This window comes from Penicillium daleae (assembly GCF_028827525.1).
Source record: "Penicillium daleae strain IBT 16125 chromosome Unknown utg000009l_segment0_segment0, whole genome shotgun sequence".
NCBI lineage: Eukaryota > Fungi > Ascomycota > Eurotiomycetes > Eurotiales > Aspergillaceae > Penicillium > Penicillium daleae.
In genome coordinates this window covers 544,283-560,720 of record NW_026623157.1, presented here as the reverse complement: position 1 = coordinate 560,720, position 16,438 = coordinate 544,283, and the positions used below count along the sequence as shown (strand labels likewise).

The 16,438-nt window shown below is 49.0% G+C and overlaps 6 protein-coding genes across 6 annotated transcripts; 2 read left to right on the top strand and 4 right to left on the bottom strand.

Moving 5' to 3' along the window:
* Nucleotides 1-278: 278 nt before the first annotated feature.
* Nucleotides 279-3,098, bottom strand: N7458_011410 (WD40 repeat domain-containing protein; the record flags this gene model as incomplete). Its single annotated transcript, XM_056914792.1, has 2 exons — nucleotides 279-1,930; nucleotides 2,141-3,098. The coding sequence occupies 2 exons, from the start codon at nucleotides 3,096-3,098 to the stop codon at nucleotides 279-281; spliced, it is 2,610 nt and encodes an 869-aa protein (XP_056759546.1).
* A 284-nt stretch (nucleotides 3,099-3,382) lies between these two features.
* On the top strand, nucleotides 3,383-4,669 carry N7458_011409 (Rab geranylgeranyltransferase BET4; the record flags this gene model as incomplete). Its single annotated transcript, XM_056914791.1, has 5 exons — nucleotides 3,383-3,391; nucleotides 3,445-3,552; nucleotides 3,624-4,206; nucleotides 4,282-4,354; nucleotides 4,375-4,669. The coding sequence occupies 5 exons, from the start codon at nucleotides 3,383-3,385 to the stop codon at nucleotides 4,667-4,669; spliced, it is 1,068 nt and encodes a 355-aa protein (XP_056759545.1).
* Nucleotides 4,670-5,177: 508 nt separating this feature from the next.
* Nucleotides 5,178-8,171, top strand: N7458_011408 (putative GTPase activating protein (Gyp5); the record flags this gene model as incomplete). Its single annotated transcript, XM_056914790.1, has 4 exons — nucleotides 5,178-5,213; nucleotides 5,284-7,038; nucleotides 7,099-8,040; nucleotides 8,109-8,171. The coding sequence occupies 4 exons, from the start codon at nucleotides 5,178-5,180 to the stop codon at nucleotides 8,169-8,171; spliced, it is 2,796 nt and encodes a 931-aa protein (XP_056759544.1).
* Nucleotides 8,172-8,879: 708 nt separating this feature from the next.
* N7458_011407 (Dabb family protein) lies at nucleotides 8,880-9,276 on the bottom strand (the record flags this gene model as incomplete). Its single annotated transcript, XM_056914789.1, has 2 exons — nucleotides 8,880-9,092; nucleotides 9,175-9,276. 2 exons carry the CDS (start codon nucleotides 9,274-9,276, stop codon nucleotides 8,880-8,882), a joined length of 315 nt encoding a protein of 104 aa, XP_056759543.1.
* Nucleotides 9,277-11,297: 2,021 nt separating this feature from the next.
* N7458_011406 (uncharacterized protein) lies at nucleotides 11,298-12,401 on the bottom strand (the record flags this gene model as incomplete). Its single annotated transcript, XM_056914788.1, has 2 exons — nucleotides 11,298-12,148; nucleotides 12,212-12,401. 2 exons carry the CDS (start codon nucleotides 12,399-12,401, stop codon nucleotides 11,298-11,300), a joined length of 1,041 nt encoding a protein of 346 aa, XP_056759542.1.
* A 946-nt stretch (nucleotides 12,402-13,347) lies between these two features.
* On the bottom strand, nucleotides 13,348-13,806 carry N7458_011405 (uncharacterized protein; the record flags this gene model as incomplete). Its single annotated transcript, XM_056914787.1, has 1 exon — nucleotides 13,348-13,806. The coding sequence occupies one exon, from the start codon at nucleotides 13,804-13,806 to the stop codon at nucleotides 13,348-13,350; it is 459 nt and encodes a 152-aa protein (XP_056759541.1).
* Between the last annotated feature and the right edge of the window lie 2,632 nt (nucleotides 13,807-16,438).

Genomic DNA, 16,438 nt, shown 5'->3' with positions numbered 1-16,438 from the left:
CAAGGGGTTATGCAGAGGAGTGGAGAGAGATCAACATTCTTTTCTTCGCTGAACGATAGTTCACTGGCTTATGTTCCCAGTCGAATCCATAATAATGCGCCCAAGCCAATGAAAACGTGCCGTATCTCATGAATGGACAGACCTTGGCCAAAACCAACGACCAAAGACGAATTGCTTATACCAACACTCCTCCAACAAAAGTAAGAATACACGACTGTGCAGAGCAACCAAGACAATACTAACAAATACTAGCACAGACGACAGACCGTGTGCAGTGTCTAGCGAATGACTTCATTACCCAACTTCTCAATTCCCTCCATGCCTTCGAGAATATCACTACCTCCGAAGAGGCCATACGCAGCAGATCCAGTACTCGTGCGACGGCCCGTCCAGACTTCGTGAAACTTGACGGTCTGGTCACTGGATGCGACGATAATGCATCCCTCTTGCATGGTACGCGAGCACCACATCCCACCCTCTTTCTCCTTTGGCCGAACGGCGCGCGAGTTTCTCTGCCGTCTGGTGGTCGGGCCACTTCCACGCTCTGTAGATTGTGATCGTGTCGGCGAAGGAGTGGGCGATCGCGATGCCGGTGGAGTGAGTATGTCAGAGTTATCTGGTGTGATGCTCGGCGGTCGAGGAGCTCGCCCTGGATAGCTCACTGCCCATAATGCACGTCCACAGTCGTAGCTGGGTTGTTCGGGTCCATCCCAGCTGGTTCCATACGGGCCCCAAGGAATGACGGCGACCTGGGCGCAGCTGGGCCACGCAAAGACGGCGATCCGGATTGGGTGATCGGGCTGAGCGTATCCAAAGGTTGCAACGATCTCACGCCGAGTTTGGCTCCAGATCAGACTAGTCACTTGCGCAAATACGTTGATTGTCGCGAGACAAACTCCTGTCCGAGTGTGCCAAAATCGAATTGACCGGTCATTAGACCCTCCTCCTGTTGCTAGTAGCGATGGCTGCCACGGTGCAAATGCAATTGCCTTGACTGCAGCCGAGTGCAACAAGCGGTACTTCTGGCGGTTAGAAGGAATCAAAACAGTTTTACCCCTCCCGGATATCAGAGTGCCTGCGTGGCTGAGAAGGGGAGCTGCCATAGAAGGCCTGATAGGTGGCGAGTGAAACCATGATGGGAGAAGATCGCTCACGATACGCTGTCGGTTAAGCGATTGTCGCGGCATAGTACCCAGATTAAGGCTTGGAGTGGGATGTACGCCCACACCACCAGATGAATCAGTTGATACGGGAAACGTGGAAGCGTCAGTGAAAGATGAATGAACAATTTCACGCAGTTCAAACAGCAGGCAGACATTGTCGTTGCCGCCCGTGGCAAGGAGACGGTCATCTGGGGACCACGCCATTCCGCATATCTGCTGGGAGTGTGCCGAGATCTTCGCAAGCAGTGTCATGGATCCTGTCCAACTCCATTTACTACTAATCTCCGGCCACTCAACCGAGTAGTACCAGATACTGCCCAGTTCGTCCCCGACAGCCAAGTCTTCTGCGTTGACTATCACGTTGTTGTATCTTTCTGAAATTCTCCGTGTGGTTTTGGGCTTGAATGAGACGCAAGAAATGCTATTGGGATGGCTGATCTCGAAGCGAACCTTGGGCTCAAAGGTGCCCCAGAGAGATAATTGACCAGACTGACGGCCAATGGCGAGGATGCTCCGACCTCCATCTTCAGAAGAGAACGAAAGAGAGGTCACGTAATTTGAGGGATGAACATCTCCAAATGGTGGATGATCAAGAGCCGAGCCTTCGGACCAGAGGTAGACATACTGGGCGAGACCCACAGCCAACACTCCAACTGTGTATGAATAGGCCAGAGTCGAGCAATAGAAGTCATCTCGTAGGAAAGGCGCATCCAAGATCCGAAAAGGTTTGGGTGGAACGACTTCTTGTCTGGAAAGCTTCGTCGGCCCTGAGAAGCACTCCTGTGGTCAGTTAAACTCCTATACAACACTAAAAGCGCTGTCTCTCTCACCCAATAAGCCGATTCAGTAGATGGCATATAGATAGTCACTGGTACAGATTATGAATGGTCCCCCGGCTATAAACTCCAGCTGCGAAGCAAGGAGTGTAAAGACGCAAACGCATTATGAGAAAGAAAAGAGTCAGTCATAAAACTTACAGTGTGCCCGTTCGACTTTCTTCCAGGCACTATCCTTCCACACAAACGGCGAGTATCGTTCGTAGTTTAGTGATGCTGGACTGGGAGACTTTTCTTCACGGGCTGCGCATGTACTTAGTAGCCTAGTTGCCGGGTCAATATCCAGGGCGAGTGCAAGTCTTGACTCATGCTTGTTCAGGTCGTCATGGCGTGTAATTCTGGGCAAAAATCTTGCCATAAAAGCCGGAGATCCTCCGCCTCGACTGGAGATGCTCCGCGTCCCATTTGACATGGCCATCGGAGGCTGTCCGAGAACTGCAGAAGCTCCGCCAACACCCCAGACAGCCCCTGCACTGACTCTTCTTATGAATTCATTGCCAGCAACACCACCACCCAAGGCAAGGGAATCAGTGACAAGATGAGGCCGGTGGTGTGGTGTTTGGGAAGGCCGTGTTGGGGTTGACCTCTGGCTGGGAGAAGTTGGAGACTGGCGAGGTGATGAGAGAAACGGGTCTTCTCCGGGAAGACGCTGCCTGAGGATTTTTTCTTGAGGAGACAGCTGGTATGGATATTTATTCACACGATAGGACGTTGACGATTGATTGCCAAATTCCCGCTTTGGAATGAACCTGTCCCGCGAGATCGGACTTCGAAAAGCCGCTCGTGATGCATTCCCATTTGGCGTCCCCCTGGATAGCCTCCGACCTCGTTGTGGAGAGCCAGAGGGGGGAGAGGTTGCGCCTCTGTTCTCTTGTAAGTGCGTCACAATGTTGGCAGCTTTTATCGTTGGTCTGAGGAGCAGAGAGTTCTGAGAGCTGGCTGGTGAGTCGGTTAATCGTAGATTAATGGTTGCAAATTCAGTGAATATGAGAGATCCACCATCTTGGGAAGACTCGGATTGGGACAAGGAGGTTAGTGTTATGTGGTGATTGCTGGTGGAAGAAGTATCCTCGAAAGAGTGACATCGCGAATCCACCATGGCTAATGCTGGATGCGATAACTGGTGCAGAAGAGTCAGACAAATTCAAGTAGTGGTCTGAAAGAGAACAAAAAAAATGAGTGTATTGAATGCCTCTGGGTCGAGGCAGTACGATTGTCGAGCAGTTTGTCCAGAGTTGTGTCGTGTGTTGGAAGTAAATCCATCGTACAGCAGCTGCCTTCCAATCGGAGCGGTGATTACGTGATGCCGATCGTGGGATGCCGAGCGGTGGTTGCTGTTTCCCTTCAACACTTCCCCGACTGGCTGGCAAACATTCATTCAAAATGGCAAGCGTGAGTTGGGAGTATCACTGATACATTGGAAATATGTATTAACAGACTTGCAGCATGGAGTTCGGCGCTTCAAACCGGTGGAAAAGACACCAGAAGAGCGGCAGCAAGAGCTACAGAAGATTGATGAATACAAATCTCTAGAACGCCTGGTGTCAGAGAAGGTGAGAGAATGAATGATGCTTCTTCCCTCGGACTCAATTTCAAGTTGTATGGGAATACTAACTCGGTTTAGGTGGCCCAACATGAATATACGGTCGAGACTCTTCAGGGAATTTCCGACTTGCTGAGTCGCAACCCAGAGTACTACACCGTGTGGAATTACCGGCGACAAGTCCTTCGGCATCAGTTTGTTGATGCTGGGAACTGTGCCGAAGGAGAATCCAGCAACCAGGTCGCCGAGCTGATCAAAAACGACCTGGTGTTTCTCATGCCTCTGTTACGTAGCTTCCCCAAATGCTACTGGATCTGGAACTACCGCCTGTGGCTTTTGGATGAAGCCCGCCGACTGCTCCCATTGGCCATGTCTCGCCAGTTCTGGCAAGAGGAGCTGGTCCTCGTGGGCAAGATGTTGACGTTGGACAGTCGGAACTTCCACGGCTGGGGATATCGACGCCTAGTGGTGGAGACCTTGAAGCAACTGGGCACCCCCGCCGAGGCTGCCAGCATGACCCAGAAGGAATTTGAGTATGCGAAAAAGATGATCGGCGCCAATCTGTCCAACTTCTCCGCGTGGCACTACCGTACAAAGCTTATCCAGCGACTACTTGAGGAGCAGTCGGCCAGTGACGAGGAGCGAAGGAAGATGTTGGACGACGGTGAGTTTGTGTTGCCTCGGAGGGTTTCTTTTTTATGATCTCTGGCTGACTTTCTATGATTTCATTTCTGCCCAGAGTTGACTCTCATTCATCAAGCCCTGATTGATCCTTATGACCAGTCCTTGTGGTTTTATCACCAGAATCTGATGTGTGTGTTTGACCCGGCAGTCGCCCCCGGACTATGGCTCCGAATCTGAGCACGTCAGAGCGACTTCAGTATCTGCGAAATGAAATCGAAGATATCCAGGAGATGCTCGATGGGGCCGAGGACTGCAAGTATACGTACCAGGCACTGATCGAGTGTACCTTGCTAATCTCGAAGGTGGCCGGTCGTTTATCCACCGAGGATCGAGAACAGATTCTGAGCTGGCTCTCAGAGTTAAAGCAACTCGATCCGCTGCGGAAACAGCGGTGGCTTGATTTTGAGAAGACGTTACCTGGCGAAGAGACGTTGCCAGTATGAATCTTGATTTAATTTTATTCTCCGAAGTTTACTTGCTTTTCTTTCCCGCGGTACATCCCTCGGCCCCCTTTTTGGGACGAAAGAGCATGTCATCACTTTAAGCATGCTAGCTGAAGTCGAGACTGTATAATAAAGTAGTAGATACGGTGTTATTCTGAAGTCCCTGAATATACTCTCTGCGCGGTATCTTATGTCTTATATCCAAGAATCCTACATTCTACAATCGAAATGCCACATCTGCAATCAAAGCACAAGCCGATCGACAGAAGAAAAGGGGCCCCACCCGCAAAAAGGCCAACCAGCCCAATCACCCGCGGGACGTGCCTGGCCCTCCAATCGACTCCTCCAAACTGACATCCCCGAATTCCTTCCACGCTGGCTCATTCCACTCCTTCTCTGTCTCTTCCCCTATTTTTCTTCTCTTCTATGACCTGAGCTCGAACAAGCTTACCCGGGTCTTATGGAGTGTCGCACCCTCTGATTGCCCTTCCCCTCTCCTGAGACCGAGATGTCGTCGAACCGTAACAGCAGCGATTACGCAGGGGTGAGTACTGTCGTGTGTTTACGTGTTTCACCCTCTGCCCACCACACTGCTAATTACCTTGGCTCGCTAGGAGTCCTTCGACGATGCCCCTGAAGTCCCCGAGCACTTGAATGTCTCTATTCCTATATCTTCATCCACGCGGTCGTTAACTGGAAGCCCGCCGGTCGGCTCAGGAGCTTCCCCCAAAACCACAGATAAGCCATCGTTCACTTCTGAATCGCAGGACGAGCAGAAGGTCGAGACCACAGACGGAGGTGAATCGTCCGGAAAGAAGAAAAATAAGAAGAAGAACAAAAAGAACGCCAGACAGGATGAGGCTGAAGCTACGGCCGATGCCGAGGCTGATTTTGAAGCTGTGCACACTCCTATCAAGGATGTGAGGCTGGACACCACAGAGAATATGAAAGAAGAGGACGTTCGGGATCAAATACTCACTCCGGTGGAAGCGGACGAGGCGGGTGAAGGAGAGGAGACCCCTAGGAGAAACGTGGCCCAGAAGTCCCCCTTGCTCACCTCCCACCGGTTATCTACTACATCTTCGCTGGACGAGGTGAATCTGACAACCGGCAAGGACGACGAGCATCTCACCCATCAGGTTGGAACGCCCGAGCTCAAGTCGGAGTCGCCTCCAGTGCCTCCGAAGGATGAGGTGGCGTCTCCAAGCTCTGGATTGATGGGCTTATCTGGAAGCCTGCCCTCCTTGCCATGGGGAGCTCCCCCAGTCAACAAGAACCTTCCTCCTGCGGCCCCTCCACCTCCCCCGACCCGCAAGTCCAGTGGACCTTTCGCATGGTTTTCCCGCAGCTCGACCAGTGCCAAAGACATCAAGTCTCCACCCCCCAGTGGCCGAAGAAACACCTCTACCTCGGTATCGACCGTCGTGAGCGGTTTGGACCTGGTGGATGGAGATGCCTCGAGCATTCACTCCAAAAAACCGAGACGGAATAGTTTGAAGGACCAGTTTAAGATTCTGCGGATGCGGGAGGAGTCTACTCTCCCTGAGAACGACGAAGGTAGCATACGTTCGGGTCATGCGAGTATCAGCCATTCTGGTGCTAGCCCTCCAATCATTCCGGAAGAAGGTGAAGACGGTATCCTGGTCGCTCCTGCTGCTCCTGCCTCTGGAGCAACCTCTCCTGGAGGCGTCCCCCCGTCGACCATCAACCCTAGTCTTGCCCCTGGGACCGTGTCTGGATTCTCACAATCTGCAACTGACGCAGCTACACCGGTGGACTGGGATCTCTGGCAACAGCTGGTCAACAATGGTCCACAGGCCCTAGCCAGCTCGGAGGAACTGAATGCCGCTATCAAGCGAGGAATTCCACAGACTATCCGTGGTGTGATCTGGCAGATTTTGGCAGACTGCAAGATTGGCGAGTTGGAGGAGAAATACCGTGAATTGGTTGCCCGTGGCACAGACAAGGACCAGCGAACGCCGAGCGTCCAGATCAACAGTCTGGCCGAGAAAGAGTCTATTCCGTCATCGCGCTCTTCTATCCGATCCAACAACTCGGGCTCCGGGACACAATCAACTAGCCTTACTCCCAGTCTTTCTCAGGAGACAGATCCCGAGAAGATGGCCCGAGAGCAGGCCGCTAGTGAGAGTACCCGCTTGAAGAAGGCCAAGGATGAGGCTTCTGTACTGTCGAAGTTGGAGAAGACTATCCGAAGAGACTTGGGTGCTCGGACAAGTTATTCGAAATACTTTGTCTCGCAAGGCAGCCAAGAAAGCCTGTTCGGGCTGTGCAAGGCCTATGCGTTGTATGATGAGGCCGTGGGGTATGCTCAAGGCATGAATTTCATCATCATGCCTCTGTTGTTCAACGTAAGTTTGACGACAATGGTTTTTTTCTTGCCCTGATATGATTGATTAACCACTCTACAGATGGACGAGGCCGATGCTTTTGAACTGCTTGTCAAACTCATGAACAAGTATCGACTCCGTGAAATGTTCATCTCGGAAATGCCTGGTCTCCACCGCAGCCTTTACCAGTTCGAGCGACTACTGGAAGATTTAGAGCCCGCTCTCTACTGCCACCTCCGGCGACGGGGTGTGCCCCCGCAATTGTACGCAACACAATGGTTCTTGACTCTCTTCGCCTACCGCTTCCCGCTGCAGCTGGTCCTCCGCATCTACGATCTGATCTTTGAGGAAGGCCTGGAGGTCACGATTCTCAAGTTCTCTATTGCCATCATGCGTCGCAATGCCGAGGCACTGCTGGAAATGAAGGACATGAGTGTATTGACGACTTTCCTGAAGGAGCGTCTCTTTGATGCATACATCGACAAGCAGCCCTCTGCCTCTTCCATCCTGGAGTCAGGCTTCTTCGGAAGCTCTGGCGCTGCTGACAAGGAGACATACCGTGCGGACCTTATGGTGCAAGATGCCTGTGCCGTGCCTCTGACGCAGGAGATGATCAATTCATATACCGGCGAGTGGGAGGAAAAGGTTCGCACCGAGAAAGAGCGTGAAGCCGAGCTAGAGGGCCTCCGTCATACTGTGAGCACACAAGCCGCCCGGCTACGACTTTTGGAGGAGCGCTCCGAGGCATCGGATAAGGAGCATGTGCAGCTGGCCTCGGAATTGGTGCATGCCAAGGTGGAGAATGAGGAGCTGCGTGACTTGAATGACGCGTTGAAACTGCAAGTTGACCAGTTGAAGAACGTAGTTGATAAGCAGCCTGGCGAGGTGGAGGAGAAGCTACGGACCGAGATGGACCGTATCATGAAGCGAAACATTGAGGTACAGAACGAGAACCGTGCGATGGAGGACTCGATAGCGGAGATGGAGAAGGAGCTGGTGGCTACGAAGATGAAGTGGGCCGAGGTATGTACAAAGCCATTACTTCTTTTTCGTAGTTATTCTTTGGCGTCAAACTGATAAAAACATCCCAGATCTCAGAAGAACACGATACTCTCCGCCAGAAATGGAGTGACATCCGCCGCGCCCTGGACTAAACACTCCCACCTCTACCACCCACCATTTATCTCACGTCGGACCATGTCAGGTCCAAACCTTTCCCTCCCCTGTATATTTCTCATTCACAGCCAGGCGCGCCGGATCTGGGATCCTCCTCCATGCTGTGCAAGACCCCATGCCTATGGGCCGGATGCTTGTTTTCTACGCGATTTCTGCTGCGTGTCATTTGCGCTGTCTCTCGGCCTTGCCATGATTCCTCTGGCCGACTCTTGTACTTACATACTCAACATTACTCTGTAACCTGTTACGAACGAATCTTATATGGTTGTGATAGTCCTGTGTTTTGCTTCCTAGCTAGTCTAGCATGTCGCTTGGATGACCTTGATGCGTTATCATACCCTGAGTTGTTTTCCATTCTTTTCGCTCGTGTCTTACTAGCTATTTTCCCTTGCCACGCTGGCTTTTAGCATGACCGATTCAATGAAACCCGCATACTCGACCTACGCAGTGTACATCCTAATGAAGTAATGGAAGTAAGATTTTGACTATGAGCTTTTTCCATTTGATTTGGTTTGGTTTGGTTATACCCGGTCCTTGACAGCGTATCCAAATCCATACCTCTATACCAAACCCAACCCATCCAACCACAGAAATCATATCATGCCTCCAGGTCCTCCTACCCAAACCAGTTCCACCAGCCCTTTTCTCCCTCTCTCGTTAATCCCACTTAATCCACAAATTATTCTTCACAGGATATTCTCATAATAAGTCGTAAGAACATCCTCTTTGACCGGGCCCGCAACAGCCTTCAACGCCTTATGCGCCTCACACTCGGTATCGTAGTACTTCATATCCTCGAGCGAGGCGAATGTCGTCTTCACCGAGACGTTGTAGCCTTTGTTGCGGGGGTCGTCGTAGGAGAGGCCTACGGCTGCGGAGACGATGTATGGTTTTCCGTCCTGTGGGAGCAAGGGGGCCGTGTTAGAAGGTTGTGGTACAGTTGAAGCAGGAGTTTCGTGTCTTGCTATTTCTTTTAATTACCTTGGTGGCGGTCTTGGATAGGATCTTGTATTGCTCCAGTAGACGTTGGCGGTCTTCCTCCTTGGGGATTTTGAAGAGGGTGATGCGCTCGATGGGGGCCATTTTGGTGATGGTAGTGGGGGTGGTGGGGGGAGCGGAGTTGGATAATGGGGTTGTGAAGGTCGACGATATAGATCTAGATCTAGAAGGAAAGGCGCGAGGGAAGAGGTGAATGGTCTTTTCTAGGCCGCGGGGCATTGGGGAGTTATGTTCGTTTGACTTCTTTATATTTCTTCCGTCGGTGTTGGTTACTTCCGGGGTTCCTGTGGATCGTGGGCGGGTGGCGGGACTGGATATTTCGTGGGGTACTACGGATCCTGGCGGATCGTAGAATGGTATTTGCTGGTGCTGGTGCTGGTACTATTGGAGATACTACTCCACAAGCCATTGGTATTGTTACTCTAGTTTTAACTGTGTTAACATTTACATTTTGTACTCCTGGGACTATGGGATTGTCGTTATTCAAATGGTTTACTGGAGATGAGTGCGGAATTTGGTGGGTAGAGAGAGCGTGTCAATTCCGCACTCGGCGAGGCGCGAATAACCGAGCGGAAATAGGAGATGCATAGGCTTGGCCAGGGAGAGCGACGCTCTGCGAAGTGGGGCTTTCCTTTGTGAGCTGCCGCCGGTTTTACGAGGGCGCTCAGAGTCAAGCTCACCGAGTAGATTTCAGTCGAGGCTCCGACTCTCTGATATGCTCGGTGTGATCACGTGATTGATCAGTGAGCACTCACTGATTACTCAGAGACTGCTTAGTGATTGTGATTGGCTACTCACTGATCTGTCCCGGATTGATTACTCAGGATTTATCTAGGGCATCTATTGAACAGTCAGTCGACACTCAAGTTTATAGACCAATATTAGATGATTTAGATCCTGACCCTCTAATCTTAGACTATCTGTCACCTAACTAAAGTCTTTCGTTATATGACCTTAGTGGGTGGCCTGAGCCGTCAGGCCCACTGTCATTCTCATTCAAAGACACGCTCTCCGTATGGAGAGCCCATCACCAACAGATCCTCCTATATATGCTAGTTAGGTCCTTATAGGCCTATATAGGCTTACTTCGAAGTTCGGATATAATATTCTGATGACGATGCAGGATAACCGCTAGGCCAAAAATGCTTCATGAGCGACATTTTCAGTCTATGCGGTTATATGTGGTATCTCGACAAATCCATATAATCCCGTCCACAGACTACACGTTCTTAGACCTCCGTTGATATAGACTTGGTTCCTGGCTTATCGGTAACTCTAGGCACATTCGAACATTAAGGCCTAACTACATCCGCGATCTCCTCTTAAGTAGATGATTTAGCTCAGGCTAATTACTCCATCCACATTCCGCTCCATCCACTCCTTCTACTTCGTCCATTCCGTCCCATCGAACTCATAGCATTGAATACAGTTGTGATTGATTATGCTACACGTTGCGGACTCGTGCAAGCATTCGTCGCCGTCAACTGTGGGGTCTGGCTATTTGAATAGCTTATTCGATTCTGAGATTGATCTGAACCCTTTCTGAGCTAGCGCATTATCTCCCACGGCATCTGTTTCGGTGTCAGTCCTTGAGGGGAAACAAGGGGAACGTTGGAGGAGCCAAATAGCGAAGAGGAGCCCCGGCGGAAGAGCTGTATTGTGGATGGGCAGGGAGGAGACGGTTGCTTAGAACCCACTCCCGCGGCCCTTGTAGTTGTATGAATGGTAGATAGAAGGGAATCGGGACCTGTTTGCTCAATTTCTGTCGCTATAGCGCGTAGCTGACTAGACTTGCGATGATATTATCAATCATTTTGCATTGCTGCCAAAAATCGGAAATGATTTCGCCTGTAACTATGGAGTATTGTGAGTCTATAACACATGTTATACTGTCCGACGCGGTGGGGGAACAAAATGGCCATTTAGGTTCAAGATGCACGACGTATGGTAAGCAAGAATCTTACAAACGTTCAGCTAAATTCAGCTAAGCAAAGAGCAAACACTTGACCCCGGGAGTAACTTAAACGCTACGCATTCGACGGAGCCAATTATAAAAAGCAAATAGATTTCACCTCTGAAGCAATCCTTTTTGCAAGACACTTCCCTTAAGTACCTCCTAGACCCCTCTTAATCGCAACTATATTCCTGTGTATACGTTGCCGATTTGCCAGTCCACAGTGAGGATACCATGTTCGATCAAAGGTGAGACGCATCACATCAAGTCGTAATATCTGCAAATTCATCTGAGACGGTGGAGGAGAGCTAGTCTTTCTGAGAATATCTAGCTCAAAGAAGAAATCCTCCGATAGCCGCCTTAGCCAAAACCAATCTGGTAGATCCCATCTGAATGCGAGGAGCATATTTCGCATGTTTCGAACATTGTCCGAGGTATAGTCAATCGGGCAGACCCACTCAGAGATGAGAAAATTGACTTCTGTAGGAAGTTTATTGAAATATACCCGGGACGTAGTCGCAAAGGGTCGTTCGATTGCGTGGATAATGACCTCTTGTAGAGCTGGGATGATCACTGGATTCTGATAAATATCACACTCGAACTCAAGCTCCTGTATGGCCTCGTTCGGCCTGCTCATGGACAGGGACGCATTGTAATCGACTAGAATCTCTAATTTTGACTTGCGCCAGTGAGATCGGCAAGCTTTGATAAATTTTTCGAGCTTGATCTCAGTCGGTGATATCTTAATCGCTCGACTAAAGAGCACCCAGCAATGAGCATGGATAATAAACCCGAGTCGCTTCCCTTTATGCACAGCTGGTTGTCTTCCCGCCGCCGCCGCGGCGCATTTAGTGAATATTTGAGGATCGTATCGGGCGTTTGTTCTCCCGCCAATTCTCGCGATATTCGGGTCATTTGGAAAGTTGTATAGATCAGAATCTGTTCCGGATTGAGCGACATTAACACCCGTTACACGATACTTAGTCTCCGACTCCTTGATTACTAGATATACTAGTTAGTCCTTACAAAACTTCGGAATATAGAATAATATCATTTGTGACTTACTAGCTCGACAGAAACATGACCATAGTCGAGGTAAATCACCAAAGTCTGCCTCTTCGACTTTGGCTGAGGGCACCATCACATGTTTATGACTGGTCCTCCAGTAACTTTTCCAAGGCTGCCGATCTTTAAGCAACTGATTATGGTCTGGATGTCCCGCGATTCCATAGCTGAAAGTATCTGGGATCTTCATTTGACAAAGGAGGCATGTCGGCGGTAGGGGGCAACCTTCAGTGGACGGGTTGTTCCGGCTTGGGCGCACCATAACGATGTCTAAGGATAGAATGACCACAAGAATGGGATACGTAGTTGATGGAAATAGAGCAGATTTACTCAATGATCCCTCTTCGCAGAGAAAAATGCTGGGTCGGTGCCATGGACTGATGCAATTATGAATGCTTGACTCACGGGGTCGGGGGAATTTGATTAGCCGGGCTAGTAAACCTTGTGTTAGGCTCGTGGGTCTCCTAACGTTACGTACGCTACTTATATCGGTCCTGTACAATACGCTCTGAAAACATTTGGTCTTTTACTCTGTTCGGATAACGGGTCCAGGCGCGTCGCATGTCGTAACAACTTGACTATAGATTCGAGTTCCCTCAAGAACTCGTGGGGTATAAAAAGGAAAGTCAGTACCTTGAGTGGCCTTACGAAGATCGCTGTCAACGTTAAATTTGAGGCAGATTACTTGAAATGCTGGAAACTTTTACGCTTCCCTCTTCCTAATGCTCGTCGCCTAAAAGTGTTGAATGCTCTCTATATTCATGGTCATGTGACCCTTGTATATCTAATCTCAAGTAGAACCCTTGCCTTCTAAAGATTGGCCTCTTAGTCCTCTCTTCCCTTCTTGTGCGTTATATGTATTTCTTTTAACTTTAAATGTCGTTTTCCGGTCTTCACGCGACTAGGCGGTAAGGTGACTGGATTTTCTTGTTGGAACGCTAGGATAAGTTGAGACCTGGTGTAGGAAATTTGGACGGGATATTCCGAAGATTGGTCATGTATTCAGAGCCAGGCTTACTGTACATAGGTACCCACGGTAGGTACTGCGAATTATTGACTAGGATGTTTTATTAAGTTTCATAACTCGACTCTGAATAAGTGGGAACAACTCTTCATCATAGATATGAAGCTATTCGCTAGTGGTTATTGAGTATGTGATCCAGAATTCGCTGGATTTGCTGAGGATGATCCTTCAAATTCCACATTTTCCAACGCATACCTTTTGGTACCCAGTTAAGAACCATCTGGTTGACATCGTTGTACTTGTACACGCGCACATACCGGCCAACAGCAGCTATTCCATAGACAGGAGTCCGAGCTGCGGGCCGACGTTTACCGTGTGTGGCGCTCAAGTACCGACTCAATTGATCAACGGCTTGCTCCCAAACAGCGTTCTGGGTTTCGGTGCCAGCCCTTTTGCATTGCACAATGAGGAATTTGTCGGCGTTAGTGGCATTGTTGCGATATTGGAAGACGTGAAGATCTGAAAAGCCCTGTTCGCCACTCTGGGAGGTATGCCGGTCTTGGGGACGGATTATGTATCCCTGGGCAACAGGAAACTGCAGGGCTAGGATGGCATTCCATATTCCGTACATGGTGGACTCATGGTCACGAGGTCCAATGCGGTCAATTTCGCTGTAGATAGCGTGGTTCTGAAGGTACTACATGATAGCAGTGAGTCACTCGGGGATATCATATCTGGTTCTTTTGCACTCACAGTGGTCATGATGGTTTCGTGGACGGAGATGCCACCAATCTCCTTCTACATAGGTGCTGATGCCTATATAGATATCTTTATTTATACACATTGCTTTAGTCTCAGGCAGGCATTATTAGGATATTTCTGCCTAGTCATCCTTTGTTGTTTTCTCGGGCCGAAAATAGCTAAATGAAAATCAAACTAGAAGGGCACACTCAGGTAACAGACTGAAAGTCGAAGGCAGAAGCAAGTAGGTAGGCATGCAAGTACGGGCCGCTCCCAAAAATCCCTATCTGGCAGTGGAACAATGGTAGAGAATGCCATGCCTAATGTCTCCGGGCAGCTAAACCCAATCTCTATATCAAACAAACATTCCACGTAATTTGATATTCCAACTAAAATGGACATCCAGACAGTTCTAGCAAGGCTACTGTGGACGATCCGGGGTTTGGGCCACCTACGCCCTTCCCTCATTTTAGTCGTATTGATGGGCGAGTGGACCGACCAAGTTTGAACCACATCCCTGCCAGTTATAGAGAGAAGTCGCGCTATCATTGAATGATATACCATGCGTTGCGCCAGGTCGTTTTTTAAGTTGAACATCTCTCCCCTGTCGTTTGTTCGAGAGGATATTAGTATTATGTTGAGAGATTGAGGATCTCTATCCACTCTAAATGTATTGTGTCCACACCATACGATCCCTCCAACGCGGAACGAATGGAGAACAAGGAGAACATGGAAATTGAAGAAATACCGAACTGTGCAAATTACTTCAACGTGCGTAAGAAATGAAACCTAACAAGCGACGTCCAATCTCGATCAAAGAATTTACGAACCTCAACCGAAACGCCTGAGCCTATACTGAGGTTTATGGCAGTCAAATTATATTGTAAATAATGACAATAAGGTCCAAGAACTTCTTAGAACTAGGGTACTGGCCACAGGCATCATAGCGTGGGTGGTAGGTTGTTCGTAATATCGAGGTGCCACTGCGGGTTCGAAGGAATGTATTCAACTATGTGATCACGCCTCATGAGATACCGGATCTTAAAGTAAGAAATTATGCTGTTGAAAGAGTATTTTAAGAGTATAGAGGACGGTATGTTTATTTAGTAAGTGGAAGCTACCAGTAGTGTGATGGAATTCTCGATAATACTGCGAAATGATTAGATCCACTAGTCTCAGTAGGCGTATTTGTCTAGTCACGGCTGCCTCTATGACCTGATCTCACACAATTGGAAAACTTAGTATGAAGTTCTATTAGCGAGTAGCCAGAGAATAATCAAGACTCTTTGTATCCAGTGCGGAGTAGTGGGGGAAGTTTGGCACATTCCAGACTTAACCTGTCTATAAACCACGTTATTGCGGACGGATACGAGACAGCTGCATCTGGATGCCTGTGAGCGATATTCATAGATAAAATATCATTCTTAGAGAATTAAGAAAGTACGTCTCATGGAGATGGCAGTCATATACATCGCCTTTACAAGATGAAACGCAATACCATAACGTTCGGGCCTGTGGTTAATACGTTTATGAGCTGAGTTAGTTTTGTATAGCTACAGAACTTCCAGAGAACACGAGGCAGGAGGAACTGAAGACAATAAAGAGGAAGGGGTAGCAACAACATAATATCGGCTTTAAAAGCGATATCATTTGAAGTCGATGAATCAATCATCTTAAGATCACTAGTCGTCTCAATAAGCATGCCTTAAATGCTTAATCAAATTGATATCCGGTCACGTGTCGACGACTTATAGTTCCTGGTGAGCATCACGACAGCCGGTAGTCTAGAGTATGATAGTATGACACGGAGAAATGGAATCTACCTATAATCTCATTTCTATTTCTTTCATCGAGTCCACGTTTAGCATCACTCTTGCAGAACTAGATCCATTCGACGGATATAGCTATATCGACGACTACAGGAGCCACAACATCACATTGGCCCCGCTCCTTGGACCCCGAAAAAAATAAAACGTAAAACAACGAGCTTGTACACTCAACTTCGAAAACGGGGTCAGAGAGTCATGGACGGAAGCAAAGCTCCTCTAGAGCCACAGGAGCTCTACATCCTGGTCACTGGTGCAAACAGATAAGCTACAGCTAACTAAGGTGATCGCAACTCCCCTGCCCGCAGGGCTCTCTCTTGAAAAAAACGAGGCTTGCCGTCTCCCGGTAGATTCATATAATTACTCTAAGATTAGCACTCCCTCTATGTCTATCCAGGAGACCGTGAAACCAGTAGGCAGGGGTGCCCAGGAGCATGCAGTTTATTTAATTGACTGATTATGTGATTAGCTATTAGGCTCCATCGAGGCGCAATGAATACTAGCAAATGTACCAATATACAACGTCGGTTTATTGATGCCAATAATTTTTTCGATAGGACCATGGGGGCAGTCTAGACAATGAGGGTTTCACGTGGATAGGGCTAGCATGTTGCGTTTTATTAAGGTGCCTCACTCTCAGGGCTTTCTTTGTCCAGTGAGAGGGTCAGACTTGATCAGTGAGCAGATCAGTGAGCT